At 37.2% G+C, this 24,588-nt stretch overlaps 1 protein-coding gene across 6 annotated transcripts in view; it reads left to right on the top strand.

Moving 5' to 3' along the window:
* Positions 1 to 24,588, top strand: part of PTK2 (protein tyrosine kinase 2) — a 204,724-nt gene that overhangs the window by 103,835 nt on the left and 76,301 nt on the right. For all 6 annotated transcript variants that reach the window (XM_050708969.1, XM_035561708.2, XM_050708971.1 and 3 more), the window contains 4 exons: positions 843 to 930; positions 16,214 to 16,293; positions 17,909 to 17,971; positions 22,994 to 23,048. In XM_050708969.1, coding sequence (XP_050564926.1) covers positions 843 to 930; positions 16,214 to 16,293; positions 17,909 to 17,971; positions 22,994 to 23,048 — 286 coding nt within the window. The remainder of the gene's footprint in view (positions 1 to 842; positions 931 to 16,213; positions 16,294 to 17,908; positions 17,972 to 22,993; positions 23,049 to 24,588) is intronic.

The following is a 24,588-nucleotide window of genomic DNA, read 5'->3' as shown; positions in this document are numbered from 1 at the left end:
TGCTTGCCCTACAGGGATGAGTACATTTATTGTCAGGGTTTCATGGCAGGAATGCAGTATGTGTCAAACGTCATTAGCTCTTGCCTCAGGACGAGCAATAATGCTAAATTTAGGATTTAGAAATAGAAGTTGAGGCTTTGAGAAGGGATGGAAATTTGGTATATCGCGAATCAAGGGGAAATCTGAATGTCACCCATTATGCACTGTTAGCTTGTACGTGACTGCCATGTTGCAAACCACTTCATTCCACTTTTGCTGCATCTTAATGATGAAGTACCAAGCAGGAAACCTTTTTCCAGGTAAATCCCTTCAAAACCTGTGGCACAATTCAGAGGTGAATATTGCAGCACTGGATCCGAGAAAGAGCTGAGCTGTTTTCCCTCAGCACGCCCTTGTTTTGTCTGTAGGATGTGGGCTCTGTGCGTGGAGAATCACGCTGCTGATAACCAGAGAGAAATTCTCTTGTAGGGGTTGTGCCATTGGTTACGGCTGGTGACCTGCTGTCGTCACCTCTCTGGGTTCACCCTTCCCATGGATCTGGTCCTGATCATGTTTCCACTGAGTCCTGATGCTTTAGTCCCCCCTGAAGCTTTGGGAAGGCAAGGCACCAGGGTTTTAGGTTTGCTTCCGTACCAAGGTCCCATAGAAGGGTCCTTACAAAATGTTGGGTACTGAGTAGTGCCCTTGGTTTAGTTTTCTGAGTGGTCAAAAGAGACCACTTCCCTTAGTTTATTTTGATTTTATCTTCGTTTTGCACAACCTTTGAAGACTGTCTTTAATTGTGAGGAACTCCTGATGATTGCTCGTCTCACCAGTTCAACTCTCTCTTTCTCGCTTTTCAGGTATGAACTGCGAATTCGGTATTTGCCAAAAGGATTTCTAAACCAGTTCACTGAGGACAAACCGACTTTAAATTTTTTCTATCAGCAGGTACGTTTAGTTCTGCTACTTTCTATTTTGCTGGCATCAGTTTGGGAAATTCTTGCGTTGTGTACGTGGATAATGTATTGTTGCAGAAACATAAATTGGTAAAAATCTAATGTTTTATATATAAATCAGAAGGAACCAACAATGGCGTCTTTCCCTCTTTGAAGAGATGAGGAATATTTTCTGGTTATTCTGCAGGTGTTGTCTTAACTCAGATTAAATGTACTGTTGTTCAGATGGCTTTCTATTTTTACCACTTTATTAAATTGCCAAGTTTCTTTATTTTTTTGCAAGTGTAAATAGGCAGGTAATTTTACTACAACCATAGAATGTTTTTTTCCATCACATTTTTTTTTCTTGATTTGAGTATCCTTTTACAGTCTGTATTCTTGATTAGTAAAACTGCATAATAGTAAAACTTCTATAAATTAAGTCTCTAAATCTTCATTTTATACTGTTAAATATTTTTAATCTGCTTTTAGACTGAGAAGCTCAGAGTAAAACTTCTGTGGGGATATTTTTTAGAGGAATTTGGACTTGAATGGTAATAGTATGCCCTAACTTTAAGAATCTGTTCTTCTCTGAAAATTCAAATGTAAAGTTACTGATTTACTACGTTAGATGTGTCTTTTCCAGTTTCTGGGTGGTGTGATGTCTGTCTTCATACACTGAAATACTGCCAGTGCTTAACAATGTCTGTTATTAATGGTGGCATTTTCGTGAACTAGATACATTTCTGTGTTATACTTCTAAACAATAGTTTATACTACTATATGGAAGATCAGTTTTAATCTAAATCATTTAAGAGGTGTCATTTTATGAGACTCCTTATGAGACATTATGTCATAATAGAGACAGAATAAGGTAGGACTGAGAGGCAGGAGAATGGGGCATCTGCCAGGTTCAGAAATATCCCAGTCTTAGGTCGGTTGCTTGGGACATGCCATCATTCTTGAGCAACATCACCTAAAATTAGGATATATCTGGAGCTGGGGCAAACCATGGAACTGTCCTGCCCTTGTGAATAGGCAGAGTCCTCTTATGTTTGCAGATGAGGAACTAGGAAATGGTAATTCTGATTAATTTTTCTCTTCAAGTTTCTAGAAAGAGGAAAATATAATCAGCCCCTTTGTCCAATCCTTCATCTTAGGTCAGTATAGGGAATTATCACTAATTGGCATTAATTTCTTAAACGTCTGTTACGCTTTATTGTACGCACATATGTTACTGCCTTAGGTAAATGACCTGTAATTTTTTTTTAATGTGTAACAAAATTGATACATGCTGGAATTGACATCTGAGAAGGCAATAATTCTTATGCAGTGCTTATCTGGACGTAGCATTCCAGTTTAACCAGTCTGTGTGATATGCTTGGATATCAGTGACTTTTGTGTATTGCCAGGGGTTCTTGCAGAAGCAACAAAATCATGTTCCTTTTTACTTTAGCAGCAAGTGACTTTCTTCATACTGGCTTTAAACATATGATGGTTTTGTTTTCCATGATGCAAAAGTGGGTGATGAGCTTCAGGATCGTTCCCTGAACTCCATCGTTCGCCTGCTCAACAGGTGGGAAGAGTTCAGGAGAACTCCCTCAGGTTGCTCCCCTTCTCTTTCGGGTGTCTTTTATTGTAGCGTGACAAAACTCACCTGGCTGTCACAGCCCAAATCTGGATAAGAACACACAGTTACGTTTGGCTTTGTCTTTTTTATTTTTTTTAATCACACAATTCAGCCCTAGGAAGGGGAGCAGCTATGTCTTTTCAATTCCTTGTGGTGTACTTACTTTTTTTCCTTTGTACATAGAGATTTGTTTCGGTTGCAAACAGTGGTACTGCGAGCCTGCAGCTTCTCATGTGTGCCTCACAGGACTGTTTCTTTCAAGCAAGGAGTTGAAAGTGCCAGAGGGGTACTTGTAAACAAAGATGCTTTTACTAAATCTGGAGAAATCATTATAAACAGGTACAAATATCTGAAAATAACAGGAAGGCATATGAAGCTGTGCAGGAACCGATATGCAAAGACGACAGACAGCTGTATGTATCTGATGATGCCCTGAATTTCAGTTCTGCCAATTACCAAATGAAAATCAGGGGTTCTTGTCTCCTTACTCTGCATAGCACACAATTTTTTTTCTCTTCCCTTTTCTTCTTCATGTTATCATGAGATACGTCAAAATCCAGTTCTTCAAAAGTCACTGTTCTTCCTTCTGGGGTCCTGCAAGGTATTTGGGTCTCTATTGTCATGGAAATCAAGTGTGTAACTTTGAGGGCTATCAAACTCTGTCCCTGGCTCTGTTTTGCTCCATAATTCTCACTTGGCTTCTTGCTAAATCAGGACAGTTACTTCTATCTGGTAAGGTAACCCCACTGACTTAGGAGAAGAATGCAGGAAAAGGTTTTGAGCAAAAACACTGCAGCATAAAACAGATCTAAACCGGGGAGGGACGTGGAAAGAATTCTTCACTTTGTCTCTAATTGTCATTCCCACAACATTTTAGCATTTTTTTCTGCTAGCCACAGCTCACCCTTCACAATCAGACATTGTGTCATCAGACACAGCGTGTTGTGCATAGGCAAGAACAAAGCACATATAAATTATATATGCGTGCACAGATATCAGGAGGTTTCAGCACAGAATTTACTACGTTAAACGTAATGAATGTAGGGTCCAGTTAGAGAATTAAGAAAAAATAAAAACCAAAGTAATAGTTTTAAGATTCAAATGGATGTAAAAGTTGAACAAGTTCTTGCCATGCAAGTTTTAAATGAAGAAAAAGAGATTTGGAGGACCAGATGCTGCCCGTGACTAAATCTTTGTTTTCGAGACGTGGCTGAGGACCTGTTACTGTCTTGATAACATCTAAACACATGTTGTCTGGCTGATTAAAAATGTACAAGATCAAACTAAAAAGGTCATGGAGAAGGAAAATAAAGCTGGTGGCTTCTGTCACCTATGAAAAGTCCATGGATTTTAGAAGTCATGCAGTTATTTTCTTGAGTTTTAACTGCAGAGCAGCGATATCATTGCAAACCTGGAATTTTGGGCAAGACCGAGTCCTCAAGTGATCCCCCATCTTTCACAAAAGCCCAGAACATTAGTAAAGATGACAGAATGTTACCTTAATTGGTGTCAGAAGATGCAGTTTATTCATACAGTTGAACCAAACCACAGTGCCCAGGCTGTTGAACTGCGAACTGGCACGCATTTGCAGCCCCACATGCATGACTACTCCCATTCACTTCGATGCGTGCCTGTATAAATTGATGCAAGCATTTAAGTTTTTCAGCTTGTACTTCATATGTGAAATCTTTTTTGTTTCTTGCGTTTGACTATACTGAGGATGCTGTGACCTTTATTTGCATTACCTATTCTTTATTGCCAGGAGTCGAACAAACCGAGACCCTGCAAGCGGAGCCGTTTGCAGTCAGTGGCAGTCACTCTGCCAGCTGCAGTGGGCGTAATCGGTCCTAATTGGAAGTATAAAAGCAGGGCACTTAATGAGACCTTTCACAAGAGTGCCCCTGTTCTGCAAGCTGTACAGCAAAGGATTCAAATCAATACGTTGGGGGAGAAATGCTGCGACTTGTTGGTAATGTCAGAGTTAGTCATACTAATATCGATAGCGTGCGCTTTGCACAAGCATCTGCGTTTCAGGCTGAGTCTGGGGATGCTGGAGAGTGATGCTCAGGTCGGATTTGTGCTTGAATTTTCTCTTTTTTTTGTGTTTTTTTGATGGTCTGTTCAGAAGGCAGCAAAGGTAGCGGAGGACAGGTCTACAGAGGTCTTTCATGAAGTAGAAGCACATTTAGCTGGTGACATTGCATTGACGGTGTCGTTCCCTTGCACCCAACTGCTTGCAATTTCAGGCAAATCAGGCAAATCGCATCCCACCCAGTGGTGTTTGAATTGAGAGATTTAAGTTTTCAAAAATTAGGAAATGCCATTTTTAAGGTTGACCACGCAGTCTGCAGATGCTGTATTGGCTTTATGCGCAGGTCTTCAGTTGTGTCCTGTCGTGTTGGATACCCAAATCCGAAACAGGCTGAAGTCCAAACCCACCCCGAACCCCTTAAACAGCAAGTACGCAGGATTGCTAATGAAAACTACTGCAAATGAATTCTTACCACTAATATTTTTTTCTATTAACTGGTATTGTAAAACTCAAAAGGATAAATTCAACTATTTTTTATGATTTTTTATGTACTGATTGTAAAGAAGACTTCAGATGAAACAGAGTATAAAAGGAGAATTAAAAACTGGAATTTTTTTCAAGTCAGGACAATTATACTTCACACTTTTCTTGTTCTTTTTGGAGCATTTCAATTTCCTTTAAAAAAAAAAAGTGTTGGTTGGGATTCGTTGCAAGTGTCTTCCTCTCCCTCTGGTCCAGTGATAACGCTGCTGGGAGGTGGAATAAAGGGTACAGGCTTAATAGCTGAATGAGGACCGAAAACCGTGTCTCACATCAAGATAGAATACAGATTTTTAAAACATTCATATAATTAAAATCAGACGTAAGCTACTTGAACCGCCTGCCTTTGATTGTGGGACAAGAGCCTGCCCACATTTATCCTTAAATAACATGTTAGGCCACAGTAATTGGAGCTGGTTTATCCCTTGATGAAAAGGGAATAAGCATCTGGATGAGAGTGGGGGGTAACCAGCTCTTGGGCATCAGCTGTCTCGTTATTGCCGTCCCTGTGCTTCCAACAGAAGATTTGTAACTTTTGGGGGGGGTTCGATCTTAAAGAACAAGAAAAAGTCTTTTTTATCAATGTCCATTTTTTCTCTGTGCTGTCTTTTTTTAGCTCGTGGCATGGAAGTGACCATTTATCTGAGAAAGGAGACCATAGGACTGGTTTTGGTTTTGCTTTTTTACATGAGGCAAACTTTATGTAATGCACAAGAGGAGGAATTGCAAGCAGAAGGAGGGTGAGCTCGAAGTTAGGGCAGCTACATGATGCCCTGGAGAGACAGAGCTGAATTCTGTTTCACTTGGCAATTACAGTGCAGGTTTGTTTTCATAAGAAATGGTATCCCTTCTTTCAAAAAAAAAAAAGGAAAAGTGCTGGTAGTTTTCTGGTTTAAAACAAAAAGTTCTGTACTACAAAGAAAAATGAGACAGTTTCTTGTGGGCAATGGGATTTTTTTGTTCTGTTGCTGCAGTATTTGTGAAGGTAAAGTTACCGATTAAAATACATTTCCTTAAATGAAATTTCCTTAAATGAAAATTCTCTCTTATTTTATTCTAGAGAAATATATGCAAATAAAATACCATTTTTATAATGCTGTCCCCCAACATTTTGGGGGAAACGTAAGAAATTTTTAAGTCAGGACAATTGCTATAATAACGATTAAAGTTTTATAAGGCTTTGGTGCATGAGATATAATTTGAAGTGCAGGCTGGGAATTAGACTCTTTAACCTAATTAAATACCAGCATCTCTTATACTGTAATAAAAATAGGGGAGACCTAAAGCAAATTACTTTGATAGTAAAAACTTTGTAGAGAGTCAAGGACATACGAGGAAAGGCTTGTGTTGTTCCTTATATTAGCAGCCTGTTGGAAATAAAATAAAATCCTTCAAGAAGAGTTAATGGTTGACACACAAAACTGTGCCCTAAGGCGGAATGGTAAAAAATGTAAGAATTGCAGCTGCTTAGAAAGTGAAAAGATAAATCTAACTGAACATCACCTGTCTGCTCTTTACAGCTTGTAAAAGTAATTATAAGCGAGGTACCCTTTACAGGGGTCGGTTTCTTGAAATTGCCGAAATTCATAATTCCTCATAAAGTACTCATTTTTTTTCCCTATAACGGTTGATTTACAGCCTTGTAACTATGCTGATGTTCTTGCAGGTCTTGCTGTTTGTACGGTTGTGCTTCTGTATCTTCCAAATGTTGTGTCAAACGTCTGCTTTCTGTTAGCAGGGCCGTGTGCCAGGAATGTGAAACATGCTTGTGTTCCTAAATCCTTCTTCACTAGTTGAGCGCAGCCTGAAGAAAAGGACTTCTTTGATTTTAAACGTCCACCTGTCAACAGAAGTAGAGAAAATAGTGCTTGTGGGCTTGCTTTTGGTCGTATGTGAGTGGCTGTTAACTTGAGGCCATAAATTGAAAATAGCACAGATTTTCACGTATTGGTGCGTGCGTACATCTTTCTCGGTGTCCTGAACGAAATGTTATTGTGATTAGCGGATTATGGTGTATATAACATCCATCAGACAACCAAAATGTAAATCGCATTGATCCTTGGACTCGTTTGATCTGGAAAAGCAAAGTCATGTGTCGGAGGGGAGGAGTATAAAATTAGCAGTTAGCAAGGCATGCTTAGTAGGTTGAGTGCTATATGGCTCCCAAGTGTATAGTCCTACTTTATCGAAGATCTCCGAGCAGCAGTGGATATTGCGGTGACATCTGGAGATCAGCCCTCTCTGACAGAAGGGATCATTTTTAGCCATTCTGTAGCAAACAATGCCTCGTCAGAAGTTGATTTTTTTTTCTCCCTACCTCTAATGCCCTTATTATTAACATAGGAGCTTCCAAAATTAGTTAGAGATGTCAAAGATCACCTCTAGATAATATAGAGACTGTGACCTTGGAAGATGAAGAGGAGGAGCAGCTGAGGGCAGATGGCAAATGAATGTTATCCCGATACCGAATCTGTGCTTTTAGCTCCACGAGAAAAGGTTGAAGCCTTAATTTTCCCTAATGTAGCCTTAGTTTCTATAATAAGTCTAATATTATCAGATGGGTAAATAGGGGTAGAGAGCTCCCACATATGCCTTTTCCTCCTGTGTGCATTTTAAAGTCTACCATTACAATTATTAAGGAGGCTCCTAAAATACTGATGACATTAGAAGCCTGCTTTGGGTTTTTGTGCATATGGTACTTCATTCAAAGCAGATGAGGCACAAATCTTCGAGGGTTAATTTTGCAAAAGATTTCTGAAGCTATAGCAGTGTGGGTTGGGGCCTTACTCTCTCAAGGCAAAGTCATATCTCAGTTTGATTATTTTGACTCTGTAGTGCAGAGCCATCTCCTTTTGCAGTCTTGTGATTATAAACAATTACGGAGTGGGACATTTCCACATTCATCTAATGCTTTATCTCTCCCAGGATGTGCTACAGCTTTTTGGCAGTCTATTTAACGCTGCACAGCAGATTACAACCGAAAACACAGAATATTTGAGATGATTATTTCTGGTAGGAAGAGCTGTGACATGGATTGTGGTGGACTTAGGTGGGCTACCTGCAGTAAGTAGGAAATGAAATGCAATCTGAATGTGAACACCGAGTAACTTGGTTAATTTTTAATGCCAGGTTTCAGGGAAAAGAAATGTGCTATGTGCTTCACTCATTGTCTTGGGCACATAACTAGCTGCTGAAGATGAGCTTTGCAGACTGATGCCTTGAGGTATTCTGGACTCAAACACCTTTCAGAAACTTAAAACCTTTAAACCCACAAGCTAGAACACACCTAAGCTGTTAAAAAGAAGAAGAAAGAATTATTGTAAGTAGAGGAAGAGAAGGAGGAGAGTTGTGTTTGTTAATACAGATATCACTAACCAACCACCGGTACTAATTTCTGAATGTAAAACAAAAACACCAGCTGAAAATCTGTGGACAGAACACATTGCCTAAGGAGAAAGTGGTGTAATTTAATTTTTGTCTTCCACGCTTCATTAAACTACTCTAATGACAACTCCTGTGCTGCTTACTAAATGGGAGTACAGAAGACAATTGGTTTCTTTGTTTATCTACATTTTTGTGTTGTGGTGGTGATTTTTTTGGTTATGCTTTTAACTCTTCAGAAGGTCTTTTGCCACTGAAGTGCTGTTTAAATACAGTTTATAAAACAGTACCCCCAAAAAACATATATATAAATAAAATTTAAAACCTAAGTTGTAAAAGTAGGTCACAGACAATGAAAGTATAGCAAGAGAAATAGATTGCTTAATTTTAAACTGTCCTGAAAAATTGGTGATTATCCTGTGGGAAATTCCTTGCTAACATTAAATGAGATGGGAGAGCCAGCGCAGAGACTAATTATTGGTATTTGCTTGCTTTTAGCCAGCTTTTGATAGCATTGTAACTAAAGAATATTCACAGTATTTATACCTGAAAACAAAACTCAATAGAAAGTTTGATAATTGTATTCACCGGTGGTTTTTTTTTTTTTTTTTTAGGATATAAACAAAATTTAAACCAAAAAATATTTTAAAGACATAACAAGTAGGCTTTTATTTAATCTCTAAACTCCTGGAAAGAGTTCAGTACTCAGTTCAGAATGGTTTTACTCTTGTTCCTAATAAAGAAATTCAAATCCCACATGGTGTTTTTATGAACTGCACTGGCAGGATGGCTTGTCAGCCCGAGTGAACGTTTTTCTGAAATACTGCAGCTGCATCAAAAAACTCGTGTGCAGAAAAATGAAGCAGATGGCTTTTGAAAGTAGCAGCTGGTATATAAAATACAAGGCCCATGATAGATTCCTTCTTAGATCATGTGTGCTAGCACAGGGCTATTCTCTAATTTCTCTGTCTTCACAGACATGGGCTTTCCCCTGTCTCCAATTTTTGTTTTAAATTGTACCAGCTGGAACCATTCATAGCTAGCCATTGATATAGCTAGCAAAGTGCCAATTATTTCCTAGTAAATTTTGAGAAGTTTACAAGTTACACCATCAGTAATTTGTCCATTCATGTAAAAGAACAAATATTTTAAAAGTCTGACATCAGAAATGAAACTGGTCCAGCGAAACCGGGCTTTTTGTTTGCGTGCCTGTCTTCCTCGTGGAAAAAGCTTATTAGTTCGTGGTTCAGTGTTCACCTCCTTTTTTATGATTCCACACTATCTTTGAACTTTTATTGTTGAAAAGACTTAGAAACCTAACAGATAACTGTGTTCTTGCCAGCCAGTGAAGAATATTGATGAAAAAAATACATTGCAGAGAACAGAAGGTAAATATTGGCGAGAAAATAAACTTAATTAAAAAAATGGGGGAATTCTAGCTGACTATCAGGACTTGAACATGTCAAATATATTGTGGTTTGGGATTATGTTGGACTTTGACATTCTTGTTTGTTTTAAATGTTACTGCCCTTTCTAACCACTTATTTATTGAATAGGCAGTGTACATTGCGTGGGTTCTCAGTTTTGTTCGACCTTTTATTTTATCAGGGCCTGTAAAAGACTTTTTTCCTACCTCTGAGAAGTGCATTTCTGCTTCACATTGGTGGTTTTCACATATTTCATCCCTTCATTGCAGTAGACTGTAGTTGTTATGACCAAGAGCTTAAGAACAAACACGAAGCATAGGTTGTGCTTAAATTCTTACTCATCAGCCTGTGAGTGGGCAAATGTTAATGCTCGGATTGTAGTACTCATCTAGAAGTGTGAAGTAGTCTGAATTTCCTTTACACTACGTGATCCTTTACACCTGAAGTATACACCTGCTTGCCCATAAATCTGATTTAAACTTATTGGAACATTTTCAAACAAAGCCAAGGGAAGAGGTGGTTAAAGTTGACAACACAATTTGTAGCAAGAAATTCTTTTTTTCTTCAGCCTCCTTTAAAATTTGTTTTCCAGTAGAGTTTCCTCTGCCATATCAGATAAGCACAGTCTGCTAGAATGCAAAATGTACGTGGAGACACGATTGTGTTACAGGCAGCATAAACAAAATCAATTCACGCCAGCTTAGCAGCAGTGCTTTAAAGGCTTCGTTGGGTTGGTAGAAGTTGGTATGGGTTGTTGCTTTGCTTTTTCGTTTTTGGCTGGTTGGCTTTTTGAGTGGCTTTTTCAAAATCAGGTCTGTGAGACATATTTATATAAATTAGTATTCTCTTACAATCTAGGTAAATTAAGTAACGTAAACTAGGTAAATTAAATACCGTACTAGGCATTTTTCTGATTTAGCCTTTGGAGAGATCCCTTGTGGAGTCATTAAAATCGGGAAGAGAGCAACACCATTGAGACTTCATATCCTTGAATATTACGTAGGTCTTGGTGCATACTCTTCAGTCCTCCTCCAGGAGGATATATCTGAACTAGAGGCCTGCACGTGCCTAGGAGGAGGGCAGTGCTGAGGGGGAACATGATTTTGGATATAACCCTATCTCCAAGGTCCACAGATCAGCAGTCATCTTCCCACTTAATGTACATCTGACCTGGTAATAACCAGGAAAAACTAGTCAAGTTCTTCCAGTGTGTCAGGAGTTCAATTTTTGTGGGTTTTAGATGTATTTTAGGCTTTCTGCTCTTAAGAATAAACCCCTTTTTCTCTTAAAAAAACAAACAAAAAACAATACAAAACCACTCATATCTCTCATTTAACTCCGTTAACAACAATAATAAAAGTCATAACTGAGCAAACACAGAAGACTTCTATTAAAAGTATTCAATTGCCTTGTGGCAGCACGCTTAATTGCCATTGAATTATCTCGTGTCTCTTCCATTTAATATTTGCTCAGCTCTTTCCTTGATGTTATGCAAAACATGCTGAAACTCTTGCAAAGTTCTTCTCCAGTCTGTGTGTGAGCATTAGTTCATGCATTGATCTCAAAGAGAATAGGCAAGAAAAGGTGAAAAGAGAAGTTCTCATTAATATTCTGGGAGCAGAAATAAAATCTGCTTTTTTTTTTTTCTTAAACTTACTGAAATTTAAAGAAGAATGTATGCAGTCAGGTTTCTGAAAAAAGCAGAAATTCAATTCCTTCTATCAATTTATTATATTTGCTATCTCTAATAGAACGTTGTTCAATTGAATTAGACCGCAAGATTATGGCCTTAGGCTTTCTGAAGTTTGTATGACTTTGTATACTTGCCAAAGTTTAAAAATAAAAATAAACAGATGAATATGCAGTGCTTTATGATAATCAAGTGGCGGCTCTTCATTTTTATGAGAGGATGTCATGACTGATTTTGTGAATGCTGACATTGGTCACTTGTGGAAATTGGAGAGGTGTTTTTTTTCTGTGTTTTCATGTCCATTTGCATGTAGATGAAGGCATTTTTATTCTACTCTTCCAGTTGAATACTGGGGTGGCTTTGACAGACTTGAAACTCCGTATCACCAAAGAACTTCAGAAAAAAAACACATACAGAAAACCTTCAGGCAAGAGTCTCTTTTGGGCTGAAATGTGAGGATATGGGAATATTCTTGATTTACTCCACCTTTGTGAAATATCCGTGTTTGTCCATCTCTTCCAGACTGGGATGTGCAAAACAAAAAACCTCCTTTTTTCTGCTTGTCACACTAACAAAATTATGCAGTCAAGTAGGCAAATATCTGGCTGCCTATTAGAATATGGTTAAAATGCCTCACTTTTGTCTTGCAAATAAGCTGAGGATTTTCGCAATGCTTATTTTTTCTTCCAAATTGTCGAGATCAGGAGGGCTTTTAAATTATTTTTGTTGAGTTCTGGTGTTTGTAGTTGCAGAGTCGGGCAGGGAAAACATGACTGGAATTTGTGAAAGCTCCCAAGCCAGAGGGCAAGGGGAAAGAAAACCCAAACGTTAAGTGTTTGGTTAATGTTGCTTATTTATTTATGGACTACTAGTTACTTGAGGCTAGCAGCATTTTTAAATTTGTTTGTATGAAACTGAAGATGTTCTTAAACTGTTTAGCTTAACAAATGAATTATTTCAGTACTGGGATCCACCAGGCAATGAGCTGTGAAGATAAACGAATAAAAATTTGATCATCATATATTCTAGTAGCCTCAAATTAGCATCGGGTCTGCAAGGGGAAATTTTATATGGCAGTGTTGAGAAAATGCTTTGCCACAGGCAGGCCCTTTGTGGTGTGAATGCCTCGAGGAAGGGGTAGATAACAGCGCTGTGAAATCTGCTGGTGATGCAAAGTTGTTGAAATGGTTCAAAAATCGATGTGTATTTCAACAAAATAATTAAAGGTAAGTGAGTTAGCCGATGGATGGTTGATTTGGGTGGATGTAAGGCAGACTAGGTGAGGGATTTCGTGAACAGGTATGGTAGCTTCTTCAGGAAAGTAATTTGGACTATACATAAAGGTGAATGCTTAGAAAAGGTAGGAGATTGAAATGAAAGGTTGTATTTAAAGTGCCATTAAAGTTCATTAAACCTCATTATGGATGATACAAACGAGAAATAAGTTGGTTATAGCTCCTTTTAACTTGATTCATTTCTGGAATACAGGCATCCATATAGGAACTGAACTCACTTAGAGTTCACCTCTTCATTTTGTCTCTTATTTTTCTTATATCCCCATGCAGACCTGCAAACAGGGAGTACCAGCCTGCTGTTTGCCATCTGTGTGTACTGCAGAGGCTGGTTATGGTAATAACACAGGAGTCTGAAAATTATATTCTCTATTTAAATGGCCTGAGCTTGTGCCTGACAGTTTTAGTGTAGGACTGGATTCATATCCCTACTGATGAACAGAAGTTCTGATTTAATCTTCTGTTTAAATAGTTACATTGTGCTGTTTGCAGAGACATCTAGATGGTACTTCTGATTTAAAGTCGAACAAAACCTTGGAAATGGAAGATTTTCCCACAGAGGAATATTACACCATTGCAAACAGGTGCAATTCTGCAGTAGAATGACGAGTGAATGTAGATACTAGCCAAGAGAAGTACTGCTCAAAATGTCTTCTTTTTTTTGTCATTTACACACTTCTTCCTGCTTTGGCACTTCATGATGCTGAGCAGTACGGGCTGGTGAGAAGTGCCCAAATTTCTTGATTTCCAAATACCTTGGAGATGCCTAAAGGCTTTCTAATGACTTTGAAAGGCCTGGAGCTGATGGAGAGAGTCCAGCAAAGGGCCATGAGGATGATGAAGGGACAAGAGCATCTCTCCTGTGAGCAGAGGCTGAGAGCTGGGACTGCTCAGCCTAGATGAAGAGAAGGCTCAGGGGGATTTTACCAGCATATTTAAGAAATACTTTTTTTTACAATGAGGACAATCTCATCTAGGCTTCCTTCTCCCATAGAAGGTTGGATGCGATGGTCTTTGGAGGTCCCTTCCAAGACTTCCAGGTCCCTTCCAGGGTTCTTTAAATGCCTGAAGCAAGGGTGCAAAGAGAGTGGAGCCAGGCTCTTTAAATTCCTTCTGCAGAAAATATCTGCAGTGTCTTTCAATTGAATGGAATATATCCACCCTATAAATATAAATAAGTAGATGGTAACATGACCCATGTTGTAGATGGTATCTGTGGTCATATAACTGACCTTCTTTCTAATTGATGGGGTTTTTTTGTACATGACTTCGCAAATTAGATGTTTCTTCCATTTGAGCAATGTCTGTTTACTTGGCTAACACGTAGGACTCTTTGCACGGAAACGTTCATGCCTTTGAATGAAAATACAGAATCAAAACATCTCGACTTCCCGGAAGAGGCTTCTCTCTCCGAGTTTGTATCACTTTCAGCCATTGTATTTATCAGATATATGCAGTCTGTGGTTTTTGGGTGCTGGGGTTTTTTAACCTCTAATCAGATAAATCTTGGTAAATGTTACCAGAAAAACTCGAACAGGAATCAAATGCAAGAGGGTTTTGTTTTGTTTTACTGTAAACTTGACGAAGAAAGAAATAGTCATTAATTCTACATATCTTGTGTATTACTACCATGGGAGCACAAAACAACGATTGTATTTCCATGTGTGTATATGTTTTGCAGACTACACAATGCTGAAGGGCACTTAGTCAAGTCTTTGACTTTTCCTTTCTAATTGTCAACTCTAACATGTTAGAATTGAATTAAGGATTAAAAACTTATTATTTTGTCAACATATTGAGTCCCAACGCGAGAAGCTTTTTCCTGATATTGCAGCTTTTGTAATAAACCACGTAGGGGTGAGAATGTAGTTATCATATTCCTTCTTCACCATCTTTCAGTAATAAATTAAAAATGTTCATGCACTATATATCTAGGAAAGTCTCCTGCATTTGTTGCATTTTAGTCTCGGGCTGGATCCAGCTGTTACGCTGATGGGGGGACTGCTGCATGCTAATATTTTACTGGGCAGATGCTGCCTGGAGATGACCTCCAGCTGTTGAATCTGCTGCTGGATTTCCATATCTTTTAATCTATGAATTTCATAGTGGTAGCAGTTTGAAATAGTTTTTCTTACAACTTGGAATCACTCAAAAAACATTGCATGAAGTGTATTTCTTTCGCAGTGTATAGTCTCTTCTTTGATCTGCAATTGTCATATTTATGGTAATTCAGGACTTTCTGCAACAAGAGGCTTTAGGATCATAATATCAAGTTTATGATCTCATGAGATAGAGCATAATGTGAGCTATAAAAAAAAAGGTATGCTTCTGTAAAGACGTTACAGGTGAAAAAATGTCTGTTGCGTGGAAGATGGGGTTTGCAGAGTTAAGTTCTTCAGCACTAGTTCTGTTCCCTCTCTCTGTCCTTTTTATTAATAACTGTACAAATAACTTATTGCAGTGTTGTGAAAGTACTACCCCAAAAGCATTCTTGCTACCTCTGCTGATGTTGGTAAATGAAACAAGTCTAGGACATGCGGTGAGGCTTTGACCCACCATAGTCCATCCTGTTGAGCACTTGGTGTGCTCTGTGGCACAGAGGTTGTGCATGGCAATTTATCCCACTTCTCAACTGTCCCCAGCTCACCTGGGGACGCTGTGTGCCCCCAGTGCTCCAAATGCACTGGTTTGGCCCAACCGTCCTCTTCAGGAGCGAAGACGATGGCCAAACATAGCATTTGGTTTCAGTGTTGGAGCACGCTCCTGGCCTGTTTGCTTTCCTACTGCAGATGGCACCCATCTATTTACGCTTGTGTCTTCTTGTTGCTAGTTCAAACATTATTTCAAGTCAATATGGAATATGATTTTCACATGCCACTATTTTTACTTACAGCTATTTTTATTTTCACAGCAGTGCATGGATATTTATGTTTTATGCACCTATGAAATTAAAAACTGTTAACCAAAATGGTTCGAGAGTAGAGCACACATTCACGTATCTTGAATGCAGGGGTGACCATGTGCTCAGCTCCTTTGAAGATTTTCATTTAATTTAATAAAGCATAAGTGATATTGATGTCGATTATTTTTTTACCAAGTTCATTGCAGTTGAAATAAGTTTCTTCCAAAAGTGCGGCTCATTTGCAGATAATATAAATATGGCTTCTTTTTGTGCACTGTAAATAAAGACTCCAAAAAGTTAAACCTAAGATATGTTTATCCCAAAGATGTTTGGGCAGCATTTTCATCTGTATCAGCACTGAACTGATTTTTCTGTGATACGTACCTGCTTCTTTTGCTGTAGGTGAAAAATGACTATATGTTAGAAATAGCAGATCAAGTGGACCAGGAAATTGCTTTGAAACTAGGTTGCCTTGAAATCAGGTAAGCTGATAATTTCATCTATTATTCAACATGTTTCTGGTAGAATATATACATTAATTTTGAAACTGTTTGTAGTTCATAGATCTCTGGCTAATATAGCTGAGTAAAACATCATCAGACTTTTTGCTACGAAGTAGCTGGAAAAAAAACTGAGTAGGCCACATTGTAACCAATTTCTGGTGATCTTTAGATTAAAATTATTTATAGAATTTTAATTACCTCTTGATATTGCCTTCTTGGGATGATTTTTTCATCTGAATAATGCAAAAACCTGTAGAGGACAGTGATGTACATTAAAATAAAAATGCATCCATGGTTTTATTTAGCAAAAAGTCTTGTCATTGTGCTTCTTTATAAATAAGAATAAATATATAAATCCTACAGCTAAATAATAATGTTTAAGATAAATGCTGCTACCTTTCCTCTCTGCATTTACTCAGTTTTAATGTGCTGTTTTCAAATGATTAAATCTTAGGGATTTTTTTTTTGGGGGGGGGGGGGGGGGGCGGGTTCTTGTCAACTGTATAGACAGCTGGAAAATAAAGATAAGTTTATCAGATTAGTAGATCCTTGAGAGAGTTCCCAGCACAACTTTTGAAACTCCTGTTTTGTTTTTTGGTTTTTGCTAATTTATTAGCAAATAAGAATTTACAGCCTGAAACATTTGCTTTAGTTACACTGTTGTCTCACACAGGGACACTAGGAAAGTAGTAAAACTGATAAAAAATTAATGGCACATGTAAACTTGTTAGCACTGAATAAGTGTCCTTTGAACAGTAATTTTGCAAAATAAAACAGAATTTTGGTCTGTGAAATTAAATTGCCTGGACACTGTTAGGGAAAACCTGATGTCCTTGCTGTAAGTTTTGCTGGTAGTCCCAGAAAAAACAAATTGTGTACCTGCACATCCTTCCACGCTGACAAAACTACCAGTGCCTTATTTCAAAACGTGCAATGAATATTCTAATCCACGATTATCTTGTCAGCCAGATCCCGCTTTCCATGGCTCTCTTGGTAGCATGCTGTGGTTCTTCAGCACGTTTTCACCTCGGTGAGGCATTTCTAGTAGATGACTACTAAGACTTTATTTTAAGTGTTAGTGGCCCCCTTTGTCAGTGAAAACAACGCTCCCAGCCCTCTCCCTACAACAGCCACTCATTCTCACATTTTTTTTATTTTTTGAGCTGGTGATTTGAGCATCTCTGGATTGAAACTGTTGGCTCTTATCGTTGGCCACTTCCTCTGGTTCTTCTCCCCATTATGTGCCCAGACACAAGTGCTGTTGAAAAGGAAGGAGATACTGGGAGAGGTGGAAAGGAGCTGCTGAAGGAGAGCTTAAATTGCTTCTTTTGGTAGTTAGGCTTCGTCAAAGTGGTTCTGAAAACGCAGTGCTGGTATTGTCCCATGCAATGTTCCTTGCCTGAAATTATTTTGTCAAAAAAAAAAAAATCTGTTGTATTGAGGTAGGTTAATAAGGTACTAACGCTTATATTTGAATTCATTCTGCCAATGGTTTCTAATGGTAAGTCTCTGAAAGATTTGACTATGTTGGTATTGTAGTTTTAGGTTGGGTCTTGCAATAATTATTGCTTTCAAATATTCTTCCTGACTTCAGGAGATCCTATGGAGAGATGAGAGGCAATGCATTAGAAAAGAAGTCCAACTATGAAGTGTTAGAGTAAGTATTGTGTTCCAGCTGGAGGTTCGAACTGTCTCTTAATCAGATAAATGAAATTCAGGTCCATAAAAGAAAGATTCCATTGTTATTTTTTATTTCATGAAGATTGTTGAGATTTTTGAGTGCATTAAATAAGAAAAAGTTGATGAAACCAACCAAAACATGGAAATAGGAAGAACACGTTCAGCTGGTAGAGGGAAATAGGGTTGGAGTTGTTTAAACTTGATCACGAGGTTTATTATGATTTTTAGTTTTACTAGTGTCTCTGGGATCAACAAGTCTAGTTCTAAAGTGTACTTGTTCCTAACTGATTTTCTGTGCATAGCTGCATTCTTCAGTGGTGACTAATCCGTGCTAAAGTTTGAATTACCTGAAATGCTTGAGGTATCATTTTTTCCTTTTATTTGCTAAGTATGTGAACTTGCTGAATTGTAGTTAACAAGTTGATTATTATACGTATCACAAATTTTAAGATGACCAAGAAGCATCTTTATACTAAAAGATTTTGGAGGATTAATCATGGTGTATTTGATTCAGTCCAAAAAAATCTAAATTCCTTAAAATTTTAGGGTTTGAAGATAGATTTTATTTGTGTTAGTTTAGTGGAACTGTGTTTCATACATGCGTAGCCCTGTGAGATCTTCAGTTATCTTTGTGAAAATACGTTCTACAGCATAGCATAAAATTTGGATAAAAGTTTGGTGTAGCAATGAAGTCTGTATTTTTATTATGTTTTTAATAAAACAACTCTGCTGACCTGTAGAGGTGTGAAATTAAGAGTATTTTGGAGTATCAGTATTTTCTTCACAATGAATATTTATAAGGTATTTTGAGGAATATTTATAAGGTATTTTGAGGAAACCATATAGTTTTAACGGGTAAAGATAAGTTGGGAATTGCCTGTTTGTTAGGCTGCAACAATAACACTCTCCTCAGATGCTCCACTTGAAAGTTTCCCTATCTTCAGAATTTTACTGCAGATGGACCATGCTGCATGTGCATACTGTGACAGGAGGTTGTTCTGTGTAATTAATGTTCCCAGTTGGCTGTACTGAACACACAGCCAGGATTTTCTAGGTCCCCTCATCTAACATTGCATCTTGGGGTTATTGTGAGCAAACTGATGAGACCTAAACTTCCAAAAGTGGCCTCTGAGTTTGAATGCTACCAAATCTGGAAGATATAGTTGAGTATTTTAGACGAAGAGCAGAGCTCCCATACTGGCTTTTTTGACCCTGCTTAGATTTGTTTGTGGTTGGAATCTGTGAATTAGTCTTTAGAAGTAGATATTCCAGATTGAGCATAATAGAGACAGCTTCAGTTTAAAAACCCAACTGTTTTCAATCTTTTTAAATGGAAAACAGTTATTCTTCTGTTAAATCAGAAGGATAAATTGAATTTTATATAATGCTCCTCTATTTGTGCAGCCATTCTGAAGTTCTGCTTTTGTTTGAAATTTTTTTTTTGAAGGACTTCATTTTTTTGTCATAGTTGCCAGTAGAAATGTGCTGAGTGAGGGAACTCATAACAAAATGAGAAAGGGCTGAGATGAACAGTATGAACAGTTAGACAAGGCTAAAATGCTATACAAAAGTATACGAAAGTACTGTGGCCTGAAGAAGGTTCTGATCATGTCGTCCTCCTGTGAAACAGAGTATGTGACTTGCAGTACTTGCAGTATATATATATATATATATATATATATATATATATATATATATATATATTTCAGCAAGAACTTGAGAATATTTAGACAGTTATTTGGCAACTCGTGAAGTACAGATGTTAGTAATGAGGTTAATAACTTGGGAAGCAATGAGACAAAGGAAACAAGGGTTATAACAGATGACACAAGTTTTAATTAAGAATTACAACAGGTAAGAGCTCCTGTAGGACTCAGTATGGGGCTGCTTCCATTTTAACAATGACTTGTCTCTTTCAATGCATGTTTTTTCCAAACAATAACTCTTTTGGTAGGTTTTAACATAATCACTGCTGTGAAATACAGGAAGAAAATGAAGCAAAACCGTGATGTGCAAAATGTAAAAGCTTAATGCCATGAAAAAAAAGAAATGTTGAATTGTGCACTTCAGGATTTTATTTTATTTTTTTACATTGTTTGAAACGAAGTGTGTTTTGTATGGGATTCAGCTGGGAGAGACAGAGGATAAAAGCATCTTAAAGTGGCTGTAGATAATTATAAGGTTGTGAGAGTGTGCAAAAAGTGCTAGTGATCCCCAAAATGTACCCATTTAATCTTATCACCTTAATTAGCCTATAAAGGTTTTCTTATACAATTAATATTTATTTCTCAAGTGAGGCTTTTTGTTTCTTTCCTTTTTTTTGCTAGTTTTAGTACATCATGAGGCACTTAACCAGCTGAGTGCAATTTTTAAATAGCACTTTTTTGCATTTGGTGTGATTGCTTCTTGCCTGTCTTTGTCAGATGTCTATTTGATGTATATTCATCTTTGATCAAATTTTCATACAAGACCAAATCTGGATAGGAAATGGTAGATAGAATCAAACTGTTAAGTAGCCTTTAATAGTTGGGCCTTCATGTAATGAAAGAAAAATTTTTTCATAATAAATGTGAAGCCTGTTACCATAGAGCAGGGATAATTACAAGTATACAAATGGGAGCTATATGAAGAAACAGCTGCATCCACAATTTTGTAAAGAGCATGTTAAAGTCTATTATGTTAATCTAACATTACTTTTTTGATGTAACTTTAATTGAGATGAAAAATAAAAATGAAGATATGTCCTGCCTAGAGCTGCTTATCAGTATACGACAAGCGGTATCATCTATTTGTAGTTGGTATTTTATTAATCCTATTGAAGTTTATACATGAAAAAAAAAATATGCATTTAAGTCCAGAAGTAGGATGGAGTAGATGGGGTTAAACACAAAGCTGGTAAAACTGTATGAACTGGGATCTCACTGCTAATTATTTCTTACTGGCAATCAGAAAATAGATGTTGGAGTTCTTAATATGGAGGACTGATTTGTTGTGGTTTATCCCCATATAGTGCAGCTGAGGAGGGAGAGGAAAGAGTTTGTAGGATTGTTTAAAGAGCTGTTTGTGTGCTCCGGTTTATAATGCTTCTCTTATGTATAGGTACCCATCGTTTGTTGTTGACCCTGGCATTAAATCTCTGTCCTCCTTATGTTAAATTCTCCTACAGTAAATAAATTTGCAGTCTAACCTAGAATACTTTATTAACAAGTTTAAGTAAGAGTTGTGTTTCGTTGTATTCTGCATAAGAATTTCTTCCAAATTTGTTGCATACAGACCTTACAAACTACACCTCCTTTTAACAGCCAGCTGAATCAGAATGTCACAGCCAGGTGTTGTAGTATTGTTAAGATGAGTAATACAGGAGAGATGTAGGGTGCTTAATTTTTGAAAACACCATTTCTCTCTAAAATGCTTAATGTTAAACTAATATATTCCTTGTCAAAATGTCTTTGCATGTTATTTAGATGGTAATGGTGTGTTAGACTTAGTTAACTGTGTGGGATGATAAACCGCATATCATTTGCATTCGAGAAGAAATGCATCAAAGGAATTAACATTTATGAAAGTTTTATCATCTTTCAGCTTACTGTCATTGCACAGATGCCAGTGTTCACTGCTGTGCGTGAACATTCTGCTCCTCTTGGTTGAGGATGTTTTTAGTACGTTTTGTAGAATTCTGTACTAGTCTTTAGAGAGCTTTAAAAATACCCTGTTTTATTATTTTGAGTAAGCTTTTTATATTGACTTTAATTTTGGCTTTTTTCTTGTGCCGTTAGGCAGCAGTGAATATATACTATATTTCTCAAGCTGGCTAACAGCTTTGCCAAATGTAAAAATTCCGGTTGCATGTCTGTTTCTGCAAAGCATGCAGTCACGGAAAGCTATCATACTCATTTCAGAAGTAGAATACAGTCTTTGTTTAAAAAAGCTTGCAATCTTTTGATCAACATTTAATTTTTTATTTTATTTTTTTAAAAGTTGTCACTAATACCTTTGAGAGGCAAGGATTTAAGTCCTTTTCCTATTTACATTTTTTTTTCTTTCAATTTTTCCTTTTTGTCATGCGAATTTCCTGCTAATGTGTGTACTACTAGTATGTGGTCATGCAGCATTTGATGTACCTGGCCAAATAATGATCCCCTTAACACTAACACCACTGGCATCTAAGCTACTGTTTAATTGTAGTGATACACATATATGTTAAACATAAGGTAGGTGCAGCACACCTAAGCCACAAAAATACTCAGTCCTTATGGATGACTATGAGCCTCTTTGTAAGTGATGTAATTTGGTTGCTTGATGTAATTTAGTTTGCAGAAGCCAAGCTCACAGATTTAGGATTCTGACATACGGATGCAAGAAGTGAGATTATTTGCAATAAAAAGCTGGAAATTCTAACATTAGATGCTCAATATGAGGAAAAAGTGACAGTAGAAATTAAAAAATGTAAATTACATTATATATGGGTAAAATAGTAGTGGAAAGACTGTCAGCATGCCTACTGAGCTGATAGCACGAGAGGTCCTCTCCTTTATGTTGCATCTCCTACTTAATTCCAATAGCTGTCTGTTAAAATTCGTCATTTGTATTACCTGCTTCTCAGCTGATGAAGCTGTAAGACTATTTTTTCAATATTCGTTAAATTAATCTAATGTACAATTAACAGTTTTTATTACCAAAACTTCTCTGCGCCTGAGCCAACATATCAAGTGATACGCTTTCCACATCAGGTACCTGTTTTAAATATGTAATCCTTTTGAGTTTAAAGTAGACAATGCTGCTAATTCCGCACTTGCTGTAGAGTGGCTAAGGTTAGCATATTACTGGTACGGTGTTTGTGATGCTGAGATTGTCAAGGACTTTACTATGAAAATCATTTACTATTTTACATTGCATGCACTAGTTTAAAAAAAAAAAAAAAAAAAAAGACCCTGAGAAACAGCAATACAGTATCTGATATTTTATTTTATTATAATGTGTGTGGTTTTTTTTGTTTCAGGAAAGATGTTGGTTTAAGACGATTTTTTCCGAAGAGTTTGCTAGATTCAGTGAAGGTAATTTTAATTCCACTCAACTGTATGTTACTTTAAAAAAATAAAAATAAAAAATCTGTTTCAGAAATCTGAAAATTGCATGATTAATTTCACTGTATAGCCGTAGGTGAATTGGTGTGTAGTTGTACTATGTTGCTGAAAAAATATCAAAGCTGTCTATCAGATTGGTAGGGCATATATCCCCATAGTCAGGTATAGGCATGCAACTAGAAGAACTGGTAGTGATTTATGTGGCCCTGCTGAGCTAATGTGAGAGAGGTATGCCTCTACCTCTCCAGCCTGGTGGACAAAAACTCAGAACGAGTCCTCAGATCCCCTGGTAACAAATAACTTACTTTCTGAAAGAGAAATGAGACTTCTGGAGAAGGAGGATGGGGACATTAAAAAAAAAAAAAGGCATATTTTTAGCGTCAGCTTGATGAACCAAATTCTGCCTTCCTTGCTCAAGACTGTAACCGACTCATTCGAGGAAGATTTCCAGCAATTTCCATTTATGTTAATCCTAGTTGAGACTATAAATGTTAGTCAGATCTCACTTCCATTGAAGTCCATATGTTCCCAGAGTAAAAAATGCAAATTTTTTCCAACATGTTCTGAAAGGTGGGGAGGGGAGGAAATGTTAAGAATGGTCACCATGAAGTCGTACAGCTGTAGCAGTCTTAATATGGTTGCCGTGGTAAAATACATCTGTTGTTCATATATGCAAATATAAATCATAAATTGTTATTTTAGAACTGCTTTTGGTAAGCAGTGATGTTTTTATAGAGGAGTTACTAATAGAATTTAACTTCAGATTTAGAAAGTTTATTCATTGTTAATTAAATGGGAGGATAAACAGCAAAGGTCTGTCATGAAGGGGTTTTGTTTCAAAAGACTTCTGAACATCAGAAACTAATGAAGTCAAGTGGATTTAAGTAATCCCTCTGCATTTAAATTCAAGCAATTATCTGGAGCTGGAGGGAGAAATTGTGGTGAAAGGCTCCAGACCCAAATGAATGAATAACTACCTTGAAAAATGTTATTAGGGAGCCAGAAAACTGACCAACAAAGAAGATTGCTCTTTAGAAATTATGAAATGGAGAAAATAACAGAAAGAAGTAGCAAGAATTTCCAGAAGGTGAAACTGGGTAGAAACTTGCAAAGACTTGAAAAAATGTTGGAGGTCTGAAGAGAAAAGCAAGGGAAGGAAAAACAGGTCTGCTTTTTAATGAAAATGAAATCCCTATTAAAAACAATTTAGGATGCATTCAAGTAATTAAATGAGTTACTTTGTGAAGACCAATAGTTTTGAAAAAGAAGGGCAAAGAAGGGCTCCTGATGGCCATGAAATGCAAAAATAAGTGTTTCTCTCTATTAGGGAGGTAGAATTACAGTGTCGTGCAGTGCTAATAAAATTTGTTGATATATATGTTTAGGAAATGCCAGCTACAAAGAAGATATCACCCTATGTATGGGAAAACCAAAAAGCTGAGATAATGAGAATTAAAATATTTAGCATTGCAAAGTATGAGGCGATATATGTTGGTTTAAAAAACACATA

This window comes from Cygnus atratus, chromosome 2 (genome assembly GCF_013377495.2).
Source record: "Cygnus atratus isolate AKBS03 ecotype Queensland, Australia chromosome 2, CAtr_DNAZoo_HiC_assembly, whole genome shotgun sequence".
Classification (NCBI taxonomy): Eukaryota; Metazoa; Chordata; class Aves; order Anseriformes; family Anatidae; genus Cygnus; species Cygnus atratus.
Note: the sequence above shows the minus strand (reverse complement) of the source record. Positions and strands in the feature narration are given on the sequence as shown.